Below are 22,260 nucleotides of genomic sequence, written 5' to 3' on the forward strand. Positions count from 1 at the left end.
CAAGGAATCGGTCCTACATCTCTCATGTGGGAAATCATCACTCACTCAATCAACTCAACCACCCTCAATCAGAGCTCGTCGCACTTGGCTTGTCTAATACGGTTTACATCTCATGTGTGGTTCACGAGCCATTGCATAGTGAGTAGGTTACCCAATATGCACCCGAAGTGTGACGGATGCGGGGGTTGTGTTTGTTCGCGAGAAAGGATTCCTCGTCAAGTCAGTTAGGGGGTGCGGACACACTTGCGCGAATTCGGGTAACGACTATAAGGGAAAAATCGAAAGGAAATTGTACCCGACCAGGGATGGATGTAAACTCGTAAGCTACCGAAGGTTTCCTTGGGAATTTTCAACAAAAAAAACAGTATTTGAAGTTAAGTTGAAAAAAAGTATTTGAAGTTGAAATTCTTACTAGTTTTGCGGTAAATACTGAACTTCAACATTTGAAATACTGATTAAATATTGAAAAAACTTATTTGTAGAGTATTTTAAATAAAATAATATTCTATTTACAAATTGTAACTTCTTTTTATAAATGGGATTCATATCCAAATATTCTTTTTCTATTTCAACTTTGAATGTTTTTTTCCAATATAACAAAATATTGTCCAAAAGCCTATTACTTGAAACTCGGAAGCAAGACAAGATTGAGAGACATCGACAGGAATATATAGTAAGCAAATGGTCTGTCTCCAACGAGTTGACAATATATATATATATATATATATATAGTTTGGAATTTCCAATAAACTCTCACCTAAAACGGAATTTAGTTCTTAGTCAAAGACAGAAAACATGTGGTTTAGATCATTCCAAATAGTTGACCTTTCCCCTTTTGGCAAATAATTAGAGACGATCAATATTGTGGCCATCGTACTAATACATAAAGTCAGAAATATGAATTGTTTTTGGTAATTATATCATGAGCAACGTTGATCTTTTGCATGTCATAATATTCAACGTTCACTATTATGGAACACAAATAATTATTTTAATTTCTTTAATTTACAAATACCTTATAAAAGGAAAAGAAGGAGAAAAAAAAATTGAAGCAATATAGAAGAGTAGACGCTGAGAGTGGAAGTTGATATTAGGCATTTTCCATTAATTAAGTTCACCTTTTTTTCCATGAATTTAAGTTCTGTATTATTAAATATTTACACAATTAGGTTAGTTAAAAGGTAATTGATATAACTCTAATTAAAAAGTATTGATTTGTGACGTAGAATATGATAGTTCACATTTATCCATTTTCGGACGACTAATCAGGGGCGGAGGTAGAGTTCGGACGTGGATTCGGCCGAACTCAATAGCTTTTGTTCAAACAATGTATTTGTCTTAAAAAATTCATTGAATACGTACAACTTATTAATTTAGAACAAGTAACTTAAAATGATTACAATTCCGAACCCATAAGATTCAAACCTTGACTCCGCTTCTACGACAAATTAACACACGAAATACAGATAGCTGGTTTCAGTTATTAAATCGAAACTAAATAAAATGCATCTTAGCAGTTCTTGGAAAGTTATTAAATCGAAACTTTAGCTGATTTCAGTAACAACCCATTAAGCTCCCATTTAGCCATACATCTTGGCAACTTTTTTTTAAAATATTTTGAAAACATTGTTTGTTTATGGAATCAGTTTTTGAAAAAAAAAAAAAAAAATCAAGTTCCCAAAAACTTGTTTAGGGCAGTTTTTGGATGAAAACTTTTCTTTTTTTGGTTTTCCACCCGGTATCCGGTACCCACATCGGGGGCCGACTAAATCCGGATTCGCGCCGAGAAGTCCCACATTGGGGGTAAAGCGCTTCCTAACAAAGGCGACTTCATACCCAGGGACTCGAACCCGAGACATTTGGTTAAGGATGAAGGAGTACTTACCACTCCACCACAACCCTTGTTCGTGGTGAAAACTTTTCTTCTACTCACAAAACTTTAATTTATTTTCAAAATAAAATACATGATCAAATACAATTTTAACTTTCGAAAGATTTTCACGCAACTTTAAGAACTCTTTTTTTAAGTTTTAGATTAAGAATGGAAGATGAATGCTCTTTTTGGTTCAGGTTATCTAATCGAGGAATATTAGATGGATTAGATTCACTTCTCGTTTAAGCCCCATGAATGGAGAAACCCCTCGTAGGATCGCTTCTCCCTTGTGGGTTCCAAACAGGGATCTCTGAGCAAATAGCCAATTGAATTTACTGTTTATTTTTCTTAATCGATATAATTTTATAAAAAATAAAAATAAATAAAAAAGATTATCTGATTCACTAAACTCTTGCTATGCGCGAGATTCGGGAAAGGGTCGGACCACAAGGGTCTATTGTGCGCAGCCTTACCCTCCATTTCTACAAGAAGCTTTTCCACGGTTCGAACCCGTGACCTTCTGGTCACATGGCAGCAACTAGGAGTGTACAAATAAAACCGACAAACCGCACCAATCCGAAAATTCGAATCAAATCGAGAAAAAAAAAAAACTCAACTATGATTTGGTTTGGTGTTGGAAAAAAAAAACTCGACCATAATTGATTTGGTATGGTTTTAACTAAAAAAAAGTCACACCGAAACCAAATCAACCCGACATTATAAGTATAAAAATTTTAAATATATTTAATACATAAAAATATTTATTGTAGTATAGTTTATAAATATTTCTTAAGTTTTTTCATAGTTTTATTTTTTAACGTATTATTTCATCTTGGATTTATAATTTTTGGATGCTCCAATAAGTTTTATAGTCCATAAATGTTAGTAACTCAAATAAATCTTAAACCAAAATCAAATCAATACTAATGCTGATAAAAGACATTCAATTCAATTGTACTATAAATGAAAATAGGATATCTATTTTTTAGTTTTTCCATGGTTTAGATAAAATGCATCTTATTTTTCTTTTAGTATTTAGTCAGGTAAATAATAGTACTTATTAGTCGCACTTATTTTAGCAACTTAATAATTTTAAATTATGTTTGTTTTTGTTATGCCATATTAATAATATGTATATTATGCAATTTTATTATCTTATTGTTGAATATTTTAGTATAATGCCATGACTCATCTCATATTTATGCATGTTATTTTATTTAAAAAATACCTTATATAGTTCTGTCTTATTAATTAAAGAAATATTTGGATATGAAAAAAAAATTGGAAAAATCCGAAAACCTGAAAAAATCGAGAAAAACCGAGATTAAAAAAATCAACTTTTGTTGGTTTAGTCTTTAGATTTAATAACCCGGCACAATTGGTTTGGTTTGGTAATTGAAAAACCCGAACCAAACCGACCTACGTATAGCCCTAGCAGCAATTTTACCAGTTACGTCAAAGCTCCCTTCCAAATTGATTATACACAGTTAAATTATAAATTGATTAAACACAGTTATCCACATATTAATATGTATATAGACCATACATATATTATATATTTATTACCTATTTTTTTAAAGTCATTAGGTGGGCAACTATTTAGGTGAATTCTTCTTCTAAAAATATCATATGATTAAACAAACAAAAAAAAGATTAATAATTACCGAGAAGAATATTATTTTTTTAAAATAAGTGAGGTGGAGAAAAAGAGCAAGAATGCATATTTACGGATTCATGAGAAAACGTGATGGGGATTAGCTGTGTTGTGTCATTTAATTAACCGGAAGACACTTGTTAAGGTTACTGATTTTAAACGTTAATTTAATTTTAAAAAGTGCTATCACTTTAGAATGATAGTGAAACCCTTGCAGTAATCAACTTAAACATATATATGCTAGTAGTAATTAAAATTAAAAGACACTTTCGAGCTTGTCCAATTGACCATCTAATTGAACGTGGCATATATATAGAACTAATACACCCTTGAACTTTAATCAGGATAAATTTAACTATTAAAAGAGCTAGCAGTGATTAAGCTAATGACAACTACATTGTTAATCTTCAGCTTACACTTAATAAAATTAGTAACGTGCAACTATTTTCTACATTCGATGTGGCAAGTGCCAACTGTCAAGACATTGTTTTTGTTTAATACTTTTTTTTTTCATTCTTAGGTAGAAAAATGATTTCACAAACTAATTATCCATGTTAGATTTTGAATTGTTTTGGTGGAAGTGTATATTTGTTTCAGTTTACTATCTCTTGGTTCCTTAAAGGATACACTTATGTCATGTCTCATACTCCAAGCACAAAATAAGCAATTTATATATCAAAAAAGAAGAGGAGTGTGACAACACAAAATGACTTATTTTTGGAGTAATTTTGACTATATGTGTAGTTGTATTTGAACTCATAATATTGTTATTCAAATAGTGATGTCTTTACCACTAAATTGTCATGGCGAAGAGACCACATATATATGGTTGAATATGTCAAATTATGGGGGGGGAAATGGTCTCTTGTGGCCGCTCACAATTTGAATAGAAGAAAATGATCTTTTTAGATCTCTTGTGTGTTATTTTCATATTTTTTATGTGTAAAACTTCATATCTCTTAGACATAAAACTAAAATAAATTTGTAAAGGATTACAAAATCAATTCTTCCGGATTTTGATTCTTAATCCCTTTAGTTTCCTCTCTCTCGCTCTAGTAAGTCATATTTTCTTTAGCGATTTCTTGTGTAACTTAAAAAAGAAAATAAAAATGAAATTGGCTTATATAGGTCGTAAATAGTAGACTTTAGTTACTTCAAGTTATGGATAAGATTAGCAAATGGCTTGTTCCTAATGATCTGACAACTAATATTTCTTTTTCTTTCTTTTTTAATGGGCTGACATTTTATGAATTCCTAATAAACGTTACCTAAAATGAATTTTGGTTTGAGTCAAAAGACAGAAACATGTGGCTTAGATCATTCTAAATAGTTGACCTTTCCTCTATTGGAGAGAGTCACTGTGGCAATCTTGATTTAACGCATTAAGTCAGAGACGTTTGACTTTAATTTATAATGAGGAAATTAATTTTGATCATTTGCATGTCCTAGCAGATCAAATAATTCTGCCATTTTCCAAGTAAAAGTCAAGAAAAGATTAATAGATTATATCCACATTCCAATGTGGAAAGAACAAATACTATACTCCAAGAAGGAATTAAATTGTTCTTTTCAAAGTTGCCCTTGGAGTAAAGAGTTAGGAGTAGTTTGTTATATATTTTCAATAAGCAAATTAAGGTTAATATTGTCAATTTTATTATTAATTAATGCTAAATGGGTGAATTTCTTAATATGTTGTAAAAAGAACCAAAAGATCATGGACCGGAGGAAGTACTTATTAGTTATTCGTGTTCGTATCTATATGCAGTATATTTAATAATCATATGTTTATAAAGATCTCAGAAGTCTTAGTTTTAATAAAAATATTGGGGCTTAAGTTAAGCTCCCTAAGAGCTTGACATTTTTTTACTTTATTTTTTATTTATATTGTTATCTGTTTTTTTGCCAAAAAGGAACTAGAGAGATTTAAAGCCGAGATTAGTTATGCGATATTATTATATTCATTAGGTTAGATAGACGCAAATATATATATATATATATATATATATATATATATATATATATATATATATATATATGTGTGTGTGTGTGTGTGTGTGTGTGGAGAAGTCATTATGCTTCGAGTTGGCCACCTTCCAAGCATTTGGATGCACACAGCCACACACTCACGAAGTGCATTAATTTATCTATTTTAAATAAATGTTTGCTTAAGAACTCGTTTAAGTAGCTGCATGTCCATAAATCATTAGAACTATATATTGCCATATTGGCGTTAATGATTGAATAACGTGCCTTAATCATGTGAATAAGAGTGTTGCAAGTTTAATACAGTTAGGCCCCATATAAAAGGAAGGAATATGATTAACGTACATGCCCTGATTATAGTATTTTATATTAGAGTTCAGAACTGCTAATTCAATCTTTTAAACTCTTTATCTATCGACTAAATTTTGCAGTACTTATTTGGCTTACAGAGTTTTTTTTTTTTTACATAAATATTTCAGCGAAAAGAGATCTTGGCCTTAAAAATCTGTCTTCACAAGTTGGGGATTTAACAAGTTTTATGTAGATTGATAGCTTAGCACGACATTCTTCCTTTATTCGAATTGAAACCGGTAATATAAGCAAAGCTCAACAGGCAGAGTTGTCTTTACTTATGAATAAAAGTCGTATTCTCATCTTAATCTGAGTTGCCCATTAATAATCAGAATGAGGGAGATAGAGAGAACAAAATTTAAATGCTTCATGTATGTCTTAGCCACTACAAATTGAAATCATAAGCATGAAAAGTTCCTTCTCCTTTTCGTGTTGTTTGATCTGTCAACTTCACAGTTCTAAACAGAAAACTGAAAGAACTAGCTAAACAATGACACAGATCAGAGCTCATTACTTCCTTTATATTCCCCACTGTAGTATGAAAATAATATGTTTCATATGATCAAGCTAGAATTTTCTTGTTTAATGGAAGTGATTCATTTGTTAAATGTAGTGGCTATTTTGTTTCCTCTAACTCAGTTTTAACAAACTACTAGAAACAAGTTCCACAAACTTCTTTTCAACAACTCTTTTTTGTCATCATCCACCGAAATGCCTACAAAGATAATTTGTTACACTCCAAATTAAATGAAGTCTAGAGTTTGACTAAAAAAATCCAGGACCCAGAAAAGCCTTCTCAATTGATTTGACAAGATGAGAAAGGAATCTTGAATCTGGTTCAATAATTTTCTCTTGTTCTTTGTTTTTAATGAGCAAAATAAGAACTTTATCAGATTCAATATGGTGTTGCTCTAAACAACCAATCCAAAATTGAAACCTTAGTCAATTGTAGCACAATCAAGTAAGTCTTACAGAAAGCCACATTTTAACTTACACTACAGAAAATTGAAGAACTCAACTTCAAGACTTTGAGATTTGAGAATGAGATAAAACTCCAAACAAAGAGATCATTGAACCATTTCGATTTCCGTCATAGGCTAATAATGCTCTGGTATAAATTTGATGACTGGTTCAGTCGAGATTAAATGCGAATGCGACTCTGAAGTTACCCATCATCTAAATTACTGTCCTTCCACCGATTATATATTTGAGATGCACATCTTAGACAACTTTGTAAGTTACTAGAATGTTAATATGATGGCTACTTCTTGAATTTGACATATACCTTCACTCTCTTCACTTTTACATTCGTTTTTCAGTTGATTGGAGTTATGATCACTGGCAGCACTAAAGAAACTTTAAGGAGCTTAACCAGTTGCAATAAGAGTTTCTTCACCCAGAAGAAGTCTGGCCGAATATTTGAAAAGCGGAGAATGTAAGTGACTATGGCAAAGTGCCCTTTCTAAAGAATCATGGATGACAAAGCCTTTAGGATATAGCAAAATGCACTTTCCAAAAAGACATACGGATGAAATTGCTTCCCTCAAAAAATGAAAACCACCCACAACCAAAATTTTACAAGCTCTTATTTAATCCCTGAACATATGCTCATTATCGGTACTTTTAACAAGTCTGCTATGGGGTTACACAAGTTACACTTTATACTAATAGAATGAAAAAATTGTACGGGGAAGAACATATGTAATGTGTCTGAATTTTCATTATTAGGAAGGTGAACATTATATCAACAGAGTCACAAACTAAACATTACAGGAAGATATTCAATATCTACACATAGCCCTTACGTATATATATAACATGTAATCTCTGTGCTCTGTGGAACACTGAGGGGTCGTTTGGTACGCGGAATAAGGTGGGATAAGGTAAAGGATTAAATTTATATCATGTTTGGTTGATGATACAAATCTATTTTGGGAGACTTAATACTGGATATCACACCTTATCCAATCAAACTTGGGAGGTGGGATAAATTAGTCTAGCGGGATTATAATCTCGGGATAATTTAGTCTGCGTACCAAACGATCCCCGAGTAATTACATCATATAAAAAACCTTTTAATTTCGACGAATTACTTTACACGTTAGCACTTGATGGCGTAAACAAGGTATGTCAATGGCTCGGGGTAGATCTTGTACATGGTATGTACAGGTCTATGCCTAGCAATTTCTCTAAGCTCCACACAACCGATTAGTTCTATGAACAATAGTGTGAGTGTCCTAATGAGAAAGAACAGCCTGCTCCATCAATAATGATACTTATACAATTTCAAGGAGCCAATATGAAACTAACGCACTTTCTCCGCCTCCTCGAAATGACTAAATGGGAGAGGGTAAAAGTTTACATCTCTGAGAAATCACCGCAAAAGGATATCGAAAGAAGAAAAAGCTCAATTGAGGCAACAATCAAAGTAATCTGGTTACCCAAGATCCATTCTTCTGCATTTCTTTCATTGTCCAACAAATTTGGCAAACATTTGGAGCTTACTTATGAATTCTAAAAGATTTAAATAGCTTACAGAATGTATGAAGTTAAAATAAACTTACATTCAAGGGCTTAAAGAGGAACTGACCCATAGAAAACTACCTCTGCTGGCCCCGTCATGTATATATGGTTGTCTTTCTCACTCCACTCAATGTCCAGAGGCCCACCAGGCAAATCAACAGTACACCGCTGTTTCCAGAATGGGAAAGGGAAATGATCAAAAAGGAGTAATCAATAACAAAAATAAATATATGGGACACGCAGACAGACATACTTGACATGATTATTGTTTTTACAACATTAACCTATAAAATTTATCAACTTCTTACCCTTGCAGCACGACCCTCGAGCACTGCTGCAACAACTACGGCACAAGCTCCTGTCCCACAGGCTAGTGTCGCGCCTATACTCGTCAAGGTTAAATACACAGTTATATTTAGTAGAAACTTGGTCTATCTAACACATCAAATATTTGTTGGTTAAAGGTCTATTTTTGTGTTCAGAAAACAAACCTGCACCACGCTCCCAGACACGCATTTTAAGGTGTGTTGGGGAGAAGACTTGTACAAATTCTGCAAATCAAACAAATATGTCATATTTAAATAAAATTGTAGGGAAAAATTCTGATCAAATGGTCATACCATGCACGTAAGTTTAATCTTTCTCTATCTATATCCATGGCAGGAAAGTGCATGAAGCTACAGAAATCGAGTGCATTCCCAATCAGGGAGCTACATCTTGAACATAAATGACAAAATTGAAAATTACTTGAGTTCATTCCCCTTATAGCTAAAATGATGTCGGAAGTGCACCTAAAGTGCAGATCCCACCCAAGAAAGTGCTAACAGAAACGGATGATGCATGCTGAATGACAACTACTCAGTCACTTTAGATCGTAAATGATAATCGAGTTCAATAACCATGAATGGCTTGCCAAAGTAGAGTACAGAGAACCAAACTGATTAACCAAAAACAGAATCTCGGGTATTTTTGCTTGCATTCAATCTTCATTTCTTTCCAAAGCCACAATGCCACATTATATAATAGAAACTAATTCTGCTATGTTTAGTTTTAAAATCCCAAAGGAAAGAACAATAATGTTAAAGAACCAGGGACCATAACCCCTAGATTTAGGAGATTCCAAATGAAAAATCATGCTAATTCAATCGAGACAGAGATGAGATAGAGATACCAAAAATTCTTGTTGTGAGGTTCAAAATCTTTTTATAACGAGAAAATAATAATGCTGTCGTGAAGATCATACTCGTGCATCATTAAAGAGATTAAAGTTCCCAAATTGATAGATTTAAACTGACCTGTGTTAGTGCGAGCAGGGAACATCACATGATGTTCAAACTTTGGGCCAATGTCTGCTAAATTCAATTCATCTACATGCAAATCCTGTTGCATGATAAGCAGAAAAAGGAAAAGCAATCAAGCCCAGAAATTGAGAGGGAGACACAAGACTGTCAAATGTTTCTGTTTTCTATTTCTGTACAAGCAGAAGCATACTGTCAATTAACGAAAGAATATATCAGATAACCACTAAATTCTTAGAATAGGAAAATGAAATGACTAGTTTTCATGGGAAAAAACGAAATTAATATCCAAAGAATATTTTACTCCAGTTCAGCAAGAAAATAACAGAACTGACTTGATTTCTTAGATAAAATATGAGATTTTTAAGAAGCTGATTTACAGAGTGAAAAGCTTGGTACAATGTTTAGCGCAACAATCTTCAGTTGTTCATTTCATAGAATAGCTTATTGAATCCTTTAAGGATAACATAAAATTTTACTTATAACAAGTCATCCAAAGAAGGATACCTGGCTTTGTGATGTAGCACTATCAGCCTTTGGTTCCACATAAATGATACCAAATAGAATTAATCCAAAGAAGGATACCTGGCTTTGTGATGTACCAAAAGTGACACAATGAGGATTTCCCATGCTGACACAGGTCACATTCCATTCACTTCCATCTACATCTAGTCTTGCTTTAACAACAGATTGATCTTTATTAGGGGGTAGTTTCGTGGGTACATCTGATGCCTTCAGAATGGGTTCACCCATGTCAACCCTAACCTGAAATTAGAAGCAAATATTAAATCTCAACAAAAAGGCAAACACGTGTGATTGCTTTACTATTTAATGCAAAGTAACCTGACATAAATCTTAAAAGGAGGAATAAAACATCAATACTGAATGCTTATAGCGTGCAATAGTTCCTACAATCAGCCAATCAACTATATCCAAACTAGTTGGGTTGGCTATTTGATATTACACATCCAATCTGCTCAATCAATGCAATAGCGCTTTAATCTACTTAAATGGATGAGAAAAATGGATTTACCTTTCCATCTTCTTGAATCTCAGGAACAATAAGTCCAGCCCCTGTATGTATGGTGAAACTACAAGATTAAAAAGACATGACAGCCAATCAGAAAACTACAAGATTAAAAAGACATGACAGCCAATCAGTATCCACTATTTACCGAAACCATTTTCATCAGATGCAATCAAATGCTATTATCAAATTTAGGCATATAACAGGATAGGTGGGACATAACAATCATATTGACAGTTAATCAAACCTATCAATTATCAAAATCTAATTAAGCGCACTGAAAAACAAGGTGCAACAATGATTTTAATATGGTGATATATAACAAATATGATGTTAACATAAGAAATACGCTGCCATGTATCCTCACCAAAACCGAAGAGAATATGTAAAGACAGTAGAGCGGACAGTAGAAATTGTGAACTAAGCAACAACCAGAGATCCATATGATGACCATGGTGCAATCACTACCTCTCTCTAGCATCAGCTCTAGGCCTGGTGGTCTAGCTAACATGACTGGGTCTTACGGGTGATCAACAAACCTTTACTTTCTCCCCTTTCAGCTTACTTAACGGGCCTGATAATATTTCACAGTTACCCTTGGCAGTGAACAACAAACAAGAAGAAAAGTGACACCATCACTTTCTAATATAACTATTGCCCATAAAGAATATCTGCTTCAATCACCCAATCTGGCTCTTGTTTTGAAGTGCTTCTTAAAGTCCATGATGTCACCCTCCCAGCGAGTCACAGCCTGATTGTCACATACCCATCTCATCGGCAACCGGGTTTATGAGCCTAAACCAGGAACTTGCTCAGCGTTCGTGCTCGTGCTGACAATACTGTTGAATACTATCGATTTTGGATTTGTTGGCTGTAGAAGAAATTCTCCTCTGAGATGTATATCTATTCTCATCTTTGTGGCTCTTGTGGAGGAGTGCCCTGAAGTAGCTCTAAAGTCTTTCAAAGAAGGTTTCAGAGACTCCTATAACAGTGCCATCGCAACAGTGCCTTCGCAACAGTGCTTCCTATGGCCGAGCCTCTTCCATCTCTTCTTCTTCCTAATTTTCCACCACACCCATCAAGAGCCAAGCTCCCCGCATCCAAACCCCAGCAAATTTCTCCGGCAACTGAGCTCTCACGCGCCGCCAACTCGCCTGTCTTTCCGGCGAGATTTCAGCCACGCGCCGGCGCGTGTGGCCTTTTCCCGCGACTTTTCAAATATTTTTCTTCAGACAGCCTCTTCTCGAGGCATTTCCGAGCCATCCCGTGCCAGTTTCACCAAATTCCGACGACTTTTTCTTTTTCCGGCCTTTAAACCCCAGTTTCTGACGATTGTTTTCTTTGTTCAGTACGAGAAAACCTTCATCCCTTCATATATACTGTTTTTACCCACTGTGAATACTGTTATTCCGACTATTGAGGCTTTTTCCGGCCAGTTTTTCCGAGACAGCCGCATTTAGAATATGATGGATTGTACAGAGAGAAGCTCTTTTCTCTCTAGAATCTAGAAAACTGGAAAACATGTCTTTTATGAAAGCTGTCTCTTGGCCAGCCCTAGAACTTGGGGGAAGATGCCATCGAAAGCTCGACGTAGGACAGGAGCCGCACTTCACGCTGTCCGAGGAGCACACTCTAAGGCGCAAGGGTTTCTTGGAATCTAGTCTCATTGGGTCTTTCTCCAAATGGGTTGGTTCTCCGGAGGCTGTTAGGAACAGGGCAGCAGAGGCATGAAACGTCAAGGACGGGTTGAAAATATCGCAATTGGGGGACACTCAATATCTCTTTCGTTTTGTTGACAAGTCTCAAGCTTCGGAAATTCTTGTCAGAGGAAACAGGTGGTTCGATGGGAACTTTTTAAATCTAGACAGATGGGTGGAGCATGATGGGTGTCTTGACCCTCGCTTCACTGGCGAAACATTGGTGGTCAACATGGTGGGTCTCCCGGTGCATCGTTTTATTGATGTCACTTGCAGTTTACACGATCTCTCGCGAGTGAGGATTGTGGTGAGGAAAAGGGGCAGAATCCCTGTCTCCACTGTGGTGGAAGATGGCTACTTGAGTTATAGGGTTTGGTTGAGCCCTGAATTTCGCCCTATCTTTATGCCTGTGATAGCGACGGAAGAAAAGGGAAGGTCAGATAGAAGGGAGGGGAGGGAAAATCAGCCTCTGAGGGGAGGGGAGGGTTCACCGGATCACTGGATTAAGCCGAAATCAAACGTTAGATCGAGAAGAGACGGGAGGTTTGAAATTGGGGGAGGAAGACAAAATTTTAAAAGGAGGAGAAGACGTGAATGGGTCAGTGAGGCGGGCTGGAAAGGCAGAATGGGACGGTCCTCTTCTACTTATCATAGGGCCGGGCATGTTTTCAGCAAGTATAGGCCTAGGCCTCCTCACATGGGCCCAGCAACTTTCTCCAAATCCATTAGAATTGATCCTAAGGGGCCCAATTTATTTCAAGCTGCGCATGATAAGGCTCCTAAGCATATGGGAACAGTCGTTCCTCTTCCTCTGGCCAAGGTGCTTCACACAGTGGCACTCCTTCACCGAGCTCTAGTGACGTGTTCCCCTCTACGATGGCCGCTGCTGCAGGAGCAGAACCGGCTAAGGATGGTGCTGTTAATTCACGGCCCCCCGCCTCTGATGGACCCGATTCCATCAACCCCTCACCTGCTCCTGGGCTTAGTTGTGCTGAGGCCACACTTAAAGCTTCTTCTTCTTCTAGGGAGATTGTTGAGCATGCCCCAATTGATGTTAGTGTCGGACCAATATTTTCAGTTAATATGCCGCCAAGGGTTGCGTGCTCTCTTCCTCCATGCTACCCTACTGATGGTTCTGGACATTCCTATAGCAACGGGGTGTTAATTTCAGAGGTTGCTGACCCCCAAGGAAACGGTGAGACCCTTTCGGAGGTTAAAACTCCTAGTGCTAGCAATGCTATGGTCTTGTATTCCTCTGGTAGTAGCAAGGAAAGGGCACATATAGAAGAAGCCTGCCCAATTTCGTCAAGGATCGAAGGAGGGGATATGTCTTTTTGGAGGGAGGATAAACTATTAAATTTTGGGAAGTTTCTAGGTGTTTCTGTTGAAGGGAAAGAAGATAGGGTGTTAGAACTGTTGAGGGAGATTGAGCAACAATCTCTTTACGATGGTGCAGGGAGGGAGTTGGGTAAAGGTGTTAAGCAAAATAACTTAGGGGATGTAGTGGTGTATCAGAGAAGGGGGCGAGTGTGTGACAAAGAGAAAGGGACCTCGGCTAAGGGGGGTGGGGAAATGGGGGCTATTGTTGCTTATAGAAATTAAGATCCTTTCATGGAATGTGAGGGGGATGAATGACCCAAACAAAAGGGTCATCATCAAAGTGGGAGTTAGGGAGGGGTGCCAACCTAGTTTGTTTTCAGGAGACCAAAATGGAAGTTTTGTCGGATGCGATCGTGAGAAGTGTCTGGGGAGGTAGCTGGGTGAAATATGACTGGGTCCCAGCAGTGGGAAGTGCCGGGGGCATCTACTTATGTGGGATGATAGAAGCTTGGAGGTAAAGGAGATTAGGAAGGGAGTTTTCTCTTTGGCAGCTCTCGTCAAAGATAGAGTGAGTGGGGTGGAGTGGGGATTTGGGGGAGTGTATGGGCCGGTAGGGGAAGGGTCCAAGGTGTCTTTCTGGGAGGAACTGGCCAATATTATGGGGGAATGGGATATTCCATGGGTTCTAGGGGGAGACTTTAACACTATTAGATTCCCGGAGGAGAGATTAGGGGGTAGTGTGATTTCGAGGGCCATGGAGGAGTTTTCTGACTTCATCAATGATCACTTTCTCATTGACCTTCCTCTGTCAGGGGAAAGGTTTACTTGGGCCAGGGCGGAGGATTCCAACTCAAGGTCTAGAATTGATAGATTCCTGACATCTCCCTCATGGGATGAGCTGGTGCCGAATGTGCTGCAGATTCCTTTACCTAGGTTGACTTCAGATCATTTGCCTATTTTGCTAGATGGATGCAGAGGAAGGGGGGCGTGCTCCCTTCCGATTCGAAAACATGTGGTTGAAAGTGCCAGGATTCTGTGACAAGGTAAAAGAATGGTGGACAAGCTATGGGGTATCAAGGACACCTTCATACCGTCTTTCGAAGAAACTCAAATTGCTCAAGGGAGATATTATTAGGTGGAATAAGGAGGTTTTTGGGAGGGTAGAGGTTAAAATGAGGGAGCTTATGCATGAATTGGGGGATTTAGAAAGAGGGGAAGGGGCGAGGGAGCTAGACGAATCTGAGAAAGAGAGATTGGGGGAGGTTAAGAGGGAAATAGTCGAGTTAGCAATAGCTCAGATAAAAGGGGAATTGTTGCTTAGAGTCCTTAGTTGTGGACGGGGTGAGGATTGAAGGAGAGGAGGAGGTAAAAGGGGCGATAGCGGGGTTTTATGAGAACTTATTTAAAGAGGAAGTTAGTTGGAGGCCGACTTTGGGGGGAATAGAGTTCAACCATATAGGGGAGGGAGACAACGAGTGGGTTTCTCCTTGGCTTTCTTTCAGCTCTTTTGGGACACCATCAAGGGGGAGTTAATGGAAGCCATTGAATACTTCCATGCGAATGGTGTTTTCGAGAGAAGTATCAATGCTTCCTTTATTACTATTGTGCCTAAGAAAGAAGGTGCATCTTGTATCACAGACTACAGGCCTATTAGTCTAGTGGGGAGCATTTACAAGATTATTTCTAAAGTGCTTTCCAACAGACTTAAAAAGGTTCTTGACATGACTGTTTCGTCCTCCCAGAATGCGTTTGTGGAAGGTAGGCAGATCCTGGATGCTACCTTGGTGGCAAATGAACTTGTAGACTCCAGAAGGAAAAATAGAGAACCCGGCTTACTATGCAAGTTAGATCTTGAGAAGGCTTTCGACCATGTCAATTGGAAGTTCCTGGACTTCATTATGATGCGGATGGGGTTTGGGGAAAGATGGAGGGGATGGATAAAGTTCTGCATTTCCTCAGTCAGATTTTGGTTAATGGTAGCCCGTGTGGTTTCTTTGGCAGCTCCAGGGGTCTTAGGCAAGGTGACCCCCTATTCCCCATGTTATTCATTCTAGTGATGGATGCTCTGAGCAAAATGATGGATCGTGCGGCGGGCGGAGGTTTCTTGAGAGGATTCTCAGCTCCGATTGGGGTGCTCAGTGCCCGAAGAGTCTCACATTTGCTTTTTGCGGATGACACACTGGTTTTCTGTGATGCCGATATGGATCAGTTAACCTACCTGAAGCAGTTCCTGCAGTGGTTTCAGTTAGTATCAGGACCCAAAATCAACATCGGCAAGTGTGAGATTTTCCCGGTAGGTGAGTTTACTAATATTGATGCCTTGTCTGGTGTTCTCAGATGCAAGGTGGGCTCCCTTCCCACTACTTACCTGGGCCTCCCTTTGGGCGCTTCATATAAGGATACTACGGTTTGGAATCCAGTGATCGAGCGGGTTGAAAAAAGATTAGCAGGGTGGCAGAAACGGTATTTGTCAAAAGGAGGTAAGGAAGTGCTTATCAAAAGTACTTTATCGAGTATGCCCACCTATTACTTATCCCTGTTACAAGCACCGGTGAGCATCACAAAAAAACTGAAGCGACTTCAAAGGAACTTTCTGTGGGATGCGGCGGATGGAACTAGAAAGTTTCATCTAGTGAATTGGCAGACAGTCACTTCCCCAAAGAAGTGGGGTGGACTTGGAGTGAAAGATCTTAGGGTATTTAATAGAGCTTTAATGGGAAAGTAGCTGTGGAGATTCGGGGTAGACGCGCATGCTCTATGGAGGGAGGTCATAGTAGAAAAGTACGATTCAACGGGAGGGGGTTGGAGGACCAAGGCGATCACAACACCTTTCGGGTGTGGCATGTGGAGGAGTATCACGAAGAATTGGGAAGTATTCAGTGGCAACATCACTTACAGGGTGGGAGATGGAAGGAGAATCAGCTTTTGGAATCATAGGTGGTGTGGAGAGGATACTCTGAGGGTCTCCTTCCCCCACGTCTTCAGAGTTTCAACAAATTCGCAAGGAGCATGAAGGGGGGGTTAGTATGGGACCTCTCATTCAGGAGGAACGTGCAAGATTGGGAGATTGCGGAGCTTCAAGTCTTGTTAGCACTGCTATACGAGCAAGACATGCTCCAGCCATCCTGCGACTCTTGGAGATGGGGCTTGCGTGGCGATGGTTTGTTCACCGTAAAGTCCTTTTACCAGAGTATGTTGGTGAGAGAGGAGACCACTTTTCCATACTCCTCGATCTGGATTCCTAGGGCGCCCACGAAGGTGTGCTTTTTTGCATGGCTAGCGGCAAAGGGAGTGATCTTGACTGCTGAAAATCTCCGAAAGAGGGGAATTACACTTGTTAGTTGGTGCTACATGTGTAAAAGCTCTGGGGAAGAAATTGATCACCTTATGTTGCATTGCCCTGTGTCCTCTGCATTGTGGAGGTCAATCCTGAATCTTTTTGGTGTTCAATGGGTGATGCCAAGCACTGTAAAAGAAATGTTATATAGCTGGGGCAGTTTCTGTAGAAGAAGAAAGCAAAAGGCGTGGAAGTTCGCCCCGTTAGCTCTCATGTGGGTAGCATGGGGGAGAGAAATAGGAGAGCTTTTGAGGAGATTGAGTCTCATTTTTCACATCTTAAGAATAGTCTTTTATCTTTGATCGCTTTTTGGTGCACTCGTTTAGCCCCTACTTGTATAGAAGATTGGGCGTCTTTTATAGAGAATCATGTTCTGATGTAAATTCTCTACGTCTTTGGTATACTTCGTGTACACGGGAGTTCTCTCCCTTTTGATTAATACAATTTACCTTATCAAAAAAAAAATGAGCCTAAAACCATGACTAAAACTAGAACCACTCCACCCTCCATTCAATGCCTCAGCAAGTGAGTCAATTGTCTCAATAACCAGATGGTAGGTTGGCTCATTCTAACAGAAGCATGTGAGGTTGCCTATAAGCCAACCAAGCAAATATCACCGGACAACGTTGACCATCTGACAAGTTCTTCATGGGCATTACTTGAGCTTTACCTGTGAGGCCAAACTTCCCAATTGCTGCCCTCATCCCGTCATCATGTACTAAAGAGCTGACATTTCCATGTCTAGCTTCTCAGCCTAGTGCTGGTGGTACTGAGCAATTTTAAGGTGATTAACCATGCCATCACTGAGAATTAAATCCCATATCATCAACTTAAGTAGTATGCTATTTCCAGCTCCATTAGGCCCCACAATTGCTATCCTGGAGTCATCTACACCAAAATCAAGATTATTGTAGATGAGGTTATCAGGTCCTGGTTTTCTAGTTCTCATGGTCTAGCTAACATTGCTAGGCATACACCAGTTTCTAGAACCAAATAAGCAAGTTTAAAGAAGCTTCAATTTTCCCAGGAGTTTTCAATACAAAGAAACAAATAAAAGAAAGTAAATTCTAAAATATAAACAAAAAGAATGTAGAGACCTTCGCTTTCCACGGGAGTTCTCAAGCTCCGCTATAAATTTGGCAAGGCATCGAATTCCATTACCACACATCTGTATTTACACAAAGGAAATATTGTTAACAACCACAAATTTCAGCTCAAATAGATTGAAAGTTGAAATTTAAAAAAAAAAAAAAAGTTCTAACAAAAAGGGCGCTTTTCATCGCTGTATAGATGAAGATACGAATGGTCTATCAGGCTTCCTTTCATTCTATATCAGAGAAGGGAAAGGAAAAAACATGGACAAAGAAGGAATGGCCTAACAACATATTCAAGTGATTTTCTGTTTCATGAAAATAGTGTCATTCAATTCTGTTTTTTTATTCCATCAGAAAAGGGTCATATTTAGCTGGAAGCACAATTCTTCTGATCTTTTAAAATCTTTTTCTTTTCCTTGCCAAACAAGAAAAGTAACACTGGAAAAGAAACATAGGCTGCATCCAACTCGTAAGATGAAAAATGAAATGGACAGAAGACTAGATTCAACAGATCTCTATATTATGTCTTAGAAATCATGGCAAGAATTGAGGAATAAACCAAAGTAAAATTGAACAATAGCATTCATACAAGGCACTATTGCAAGTTTGTCTTCCAAAATGAGCAGTTTCCAGGTGCAAGAGCGGAAGGTGTAAGACTTGCGCAGACCTTTTCTTTGAGAAAATTGTAAGTAAGACATGACTACACCTTGAAATTCGGATCTGATCAAGGATAATATTTTCACACAGGTGAAATATATGGTGTTTTGCAGTTTTGCTTCTCTTATATTCCCAATATATAAGTTCCATAAGGTATTAGAGGTCAGTCCAGATTGACCTTAGCATATAATCCATTAGTGTTTTCCCCCCTAAAAAACTATGTCCTTACTATGTTCTCTTTTCTTTTTCAGAATATGAATTTTCACAGTAAGTCCCAAAGGGAGATTGTGATGTGAAAATAACTGGTTTAGACCTCGCTCAAGACAATCCCCAATCCTATAAATATTTTCAGCTCAAGTTCACACTGTGTTCATTTTTCTTTTCTTTTTTGCCAAAAGTGGAACATTTGATGTCTTCTCTCTGACTTGAGGATCGTAACCTCAAGTCCTTTACTTTGTATTTAAAAAATTTCAATACCTCAAGTCCTTTGCTTTCTTTGGCGACTCAAACCCCCAATCTCATGGTTGGAGCCTTGGAGGTGGAGGGTCCTTTCCACAATACTATACCTCCCTAGTCACTAACAAAATTAAATAAATAAATAAAACAAAAAAAGTTGTGTACTCATTCACCACCTATCTCTGACTTAGATCTTGAAAAGGTATGTGTCCCTCTTCGGGGACAACACATTAGTACTAGAAAGTGATTAAATAGGTGTATAATCATCTTCCTGGGTGTAAAGACGTCCTATTTAAATGATCTTACCTTGCTTGAATGTTGACCAAGTATATTCGTTTAGATTTGCAATTACTTTTCTGGCTTCCATTTATTTAACTAGTTCATCGGGACAGCTCACTTAGAGGAAGTGAAAAGTTCGCACAAATGGGGAGGAGACGACTTAGCTGTTTGCTTCCTTGGAAAAGTATGTTGAATTACCCGCACTGGTGTAATAACAGGTTAAAGATGGGTCGTGAACCTTAGTAGGTACCTACTATTGACCCAGTTACTCCAGCCACATTGAAGAGTTCAGGTAGCATAAACAATTCCTACCCACAACATACGTATACACAACAAAATAAAATAAGTTTACCTAGAAAGCACCAGTATTAAACTAGGCATACACAATAAAGTAATTCTATACATGTGGTGCAGGCCCGGGCAAGAATGTATTGCATAGGGTCCTAGAAAATGAAGACTTCACTAGTCTTCTAGTGTAATGTTGCGTCAACACCCAGTCACTCCAGCCATACTAAAGAGTCCAGGAAGCATATAACATTTGCACACAACACACACATACAGAACAAAGTAAAATAAGTATGCCCCAAAAGCACCTGTAGCAAACTGGGAATAAACGATAAAGCAATTTGTAGCTCAGGCAAGAATCTATTGCATATAGGGTGTCAGAAAGGAATTCTTTAAATCTTCCAGTGGACTCAACTATGGAAATGAACAATCAGAAAGAAACAGAAGTTGGTATGAAACATACAAATAAATTTGAGGACTACTAGATATATGCAAACTTTACAGCCAATTATACTGGTCATCTGATTACATGTCACAGCATTCTAATACTATACCTGAGGCATAATACTTTCCTAGCTTTTACGCAGTAGCTACGTAGAAAACAAGATCCAACAACCAAGGTACTGCTGACAGAAAGTTGGACAAAAAAGAAAAGAAAATAAGAAACATAGAAGATAGATAGAGACTGGATGAAAAGCAAGATAGTTTCAACCACAATTCTCTCCTTATATCTATCATAGATTGGCATAAATGTACACAAACATGCAACTTTTAGAGGTAAAAGATAAGCCAAATTAATCCTTCCAGAGACAGAGATGCAATCAATTTTAAATTTCAGGAACATGCAATATTACCTCTGGCTCGCTTCCATCTGAATTGAAGATCCTCATGGTATAATCAGTGCCATTGACACCCGGCATTGCAAATATCACGCCATCAGCACCAATTCCGAAGTTTCTGTCACATAGTTGCACAGCTTGATCAGGACTGACCTTAGGTTCTGTTGTATCTCTATTGTCAACCTGCTCAAACAAGCATGGATAAGAAGAGCATCTAATCAAACACCGAAAATAAAAGATTAAAGACCAAAGAACTAAACAAAATCATGACTATTTTCCTCTAAGTTCATGCTTCTACGCGTGCTTCTCCAAACACTAAACCATCACAGTCATGGACAGTTAATCATGATTCACAAACATGGGATTCCTTTTATAAAGTGTAAGTATCACAAGCATAGGACTTTTTTTTTCTCCAAACCTTAAAATGTAAGCTCATTCAAATAAGTAATATACCAAAATTTCAACATTTTAAACTGACAACTTTTATTTAAACTCTAGCAAAAAGACTCAAACTTTTGAGTCCCAAACCAGTATTTAGGATTTACAAATCCCAACTGTATCGAGAGTTTTGAAACTAGCTCAGTCATTTTCTGCAATTTTGCATCTTTCCAACAAACACCAAGACCAATCAATCAACACCTTGAGATATTACAAACAAGAAAACTAAGAACTTTGAGATATATTAAATGAGAATAAGATAACCTCACCCTGTTCAGTCTTGGCAACAGGAAAAACATAAAATCAGCAACCAACAACGCCTCAATCCCAGATTAGTTGGGTCGGATATTTGAAGAAGGATAAATAGTGATATGACCATTATTTGAAACATTAGTTACAGAGGAAGGACAAAACTACAAACCAGTGAAAAACTGTAACTTTGCATCACAAAATAGAAGCAGTTGACCAAGATAACGAGGAAAAAATGCAGCAAGTAATATCTCTTAAATTCACATCATTTTTCCAAATTCCTAGGAAACTAGAAAAAGCATTATTCGAATTGAGCATTGCATATATATCTGTATGTATTGTGTTTTGTAGTACCAATATGAAGTCGTTGCCGAGGCCGTGGTACTTGACGAAGTGAAGAATGCCGCTTTCCTTACGGTCAAGGAAAGAATCTGGAGAAGCTTTCTCCGGAGCTTCGATTCTCATTGCAGATGCCGCACAAATGCGGAAATTAGGGCACTGTGTTCCTCTACCGGCAGCGATTTTGAGATATTTTGGTTGTGCAGTTAAAGGAGAAGAAAATCGAATGGGATTAGCGGAAGCAGAAGCAAGAAAACGACGGCTTGGGGTTGTGAGAGGCACCGTAATTGCGGCGGCGATGGCCATTAGAGTTACTGAGGGAGGAGAGTGAAAAATGAGTTTTGTGGGAAAATGAGTGGGAAACGCATGTAAATTCTATTCCTTTCCTACTATATAGAAGAGCCCTAAAGCAAGCAGTCTGTCCGTCGAGATCCTTGCTTGCCGACTAAGGGCTATTTTGGTCATTTCAGTCTAATTTTGTGTTGAATTCTCTATTATGTCCTTATATTGTTAACGCACGCTCTTAAATTAGCGAGGGTTACATAGTCATTTTATAACTAT

The 22,260-nt window shown here is 37.9% G+C and overlaps 1 protein-coding gene across 1 annotated transcript; it reads right to left on the bottom strand.

The window, feature by feature from the left end:
- Positions 1 to 8,295: 8,295 nt before the first annotated feature.
- On the bottom strand, positions 8,296 to 22,074 carry LOC104094691 (diaminopimelate epimerase, chloroplastic). Its single transcript, XM_009600664.4, has 9 exons — positions 21,715 to 22,074; positions 20,689 to 20,856; positions 18,161 to 18,231; positions 10,716 to 10,773; positions 10,268 to 10,447; positions 9,680 to 9,764; positions 8,876 to 8,935; positions 8,693 to 8,766; positions 8,296 to 8,552 (listed from the first exon to the last, which is right to left on the bottom strand). Exons 1-9 carry the CDS (start codon positions 22,003 to 22,005, stop codon positions 8,436 to 8,438), a joined length of 1,104 nt encoding a protein of 367 aa, XP_009598959.1. The 5' UTR covers positions 22,006 to 22,074; the 3' UTR covers positions 8,296 to 8,435.
- Positions 22,075 to 22,260: the final 186 nt, after the last annotated feature.

This window comes from Nicotiana tomentosiformis, chromosome 7 (genome assembly GCF_000390325.3).
Source record: "Nicotiana tomentosiformis chromosome 7, ASM39032v3, whole genome shotgun sequence".
NCBI classification, from domain to species: Eukaryota; Viridiplantae; Streptophyta; class Magnoliopsida; order Solanales; family Solanaceae; genus Nicotiana; species Nicotiana tomentosiformis.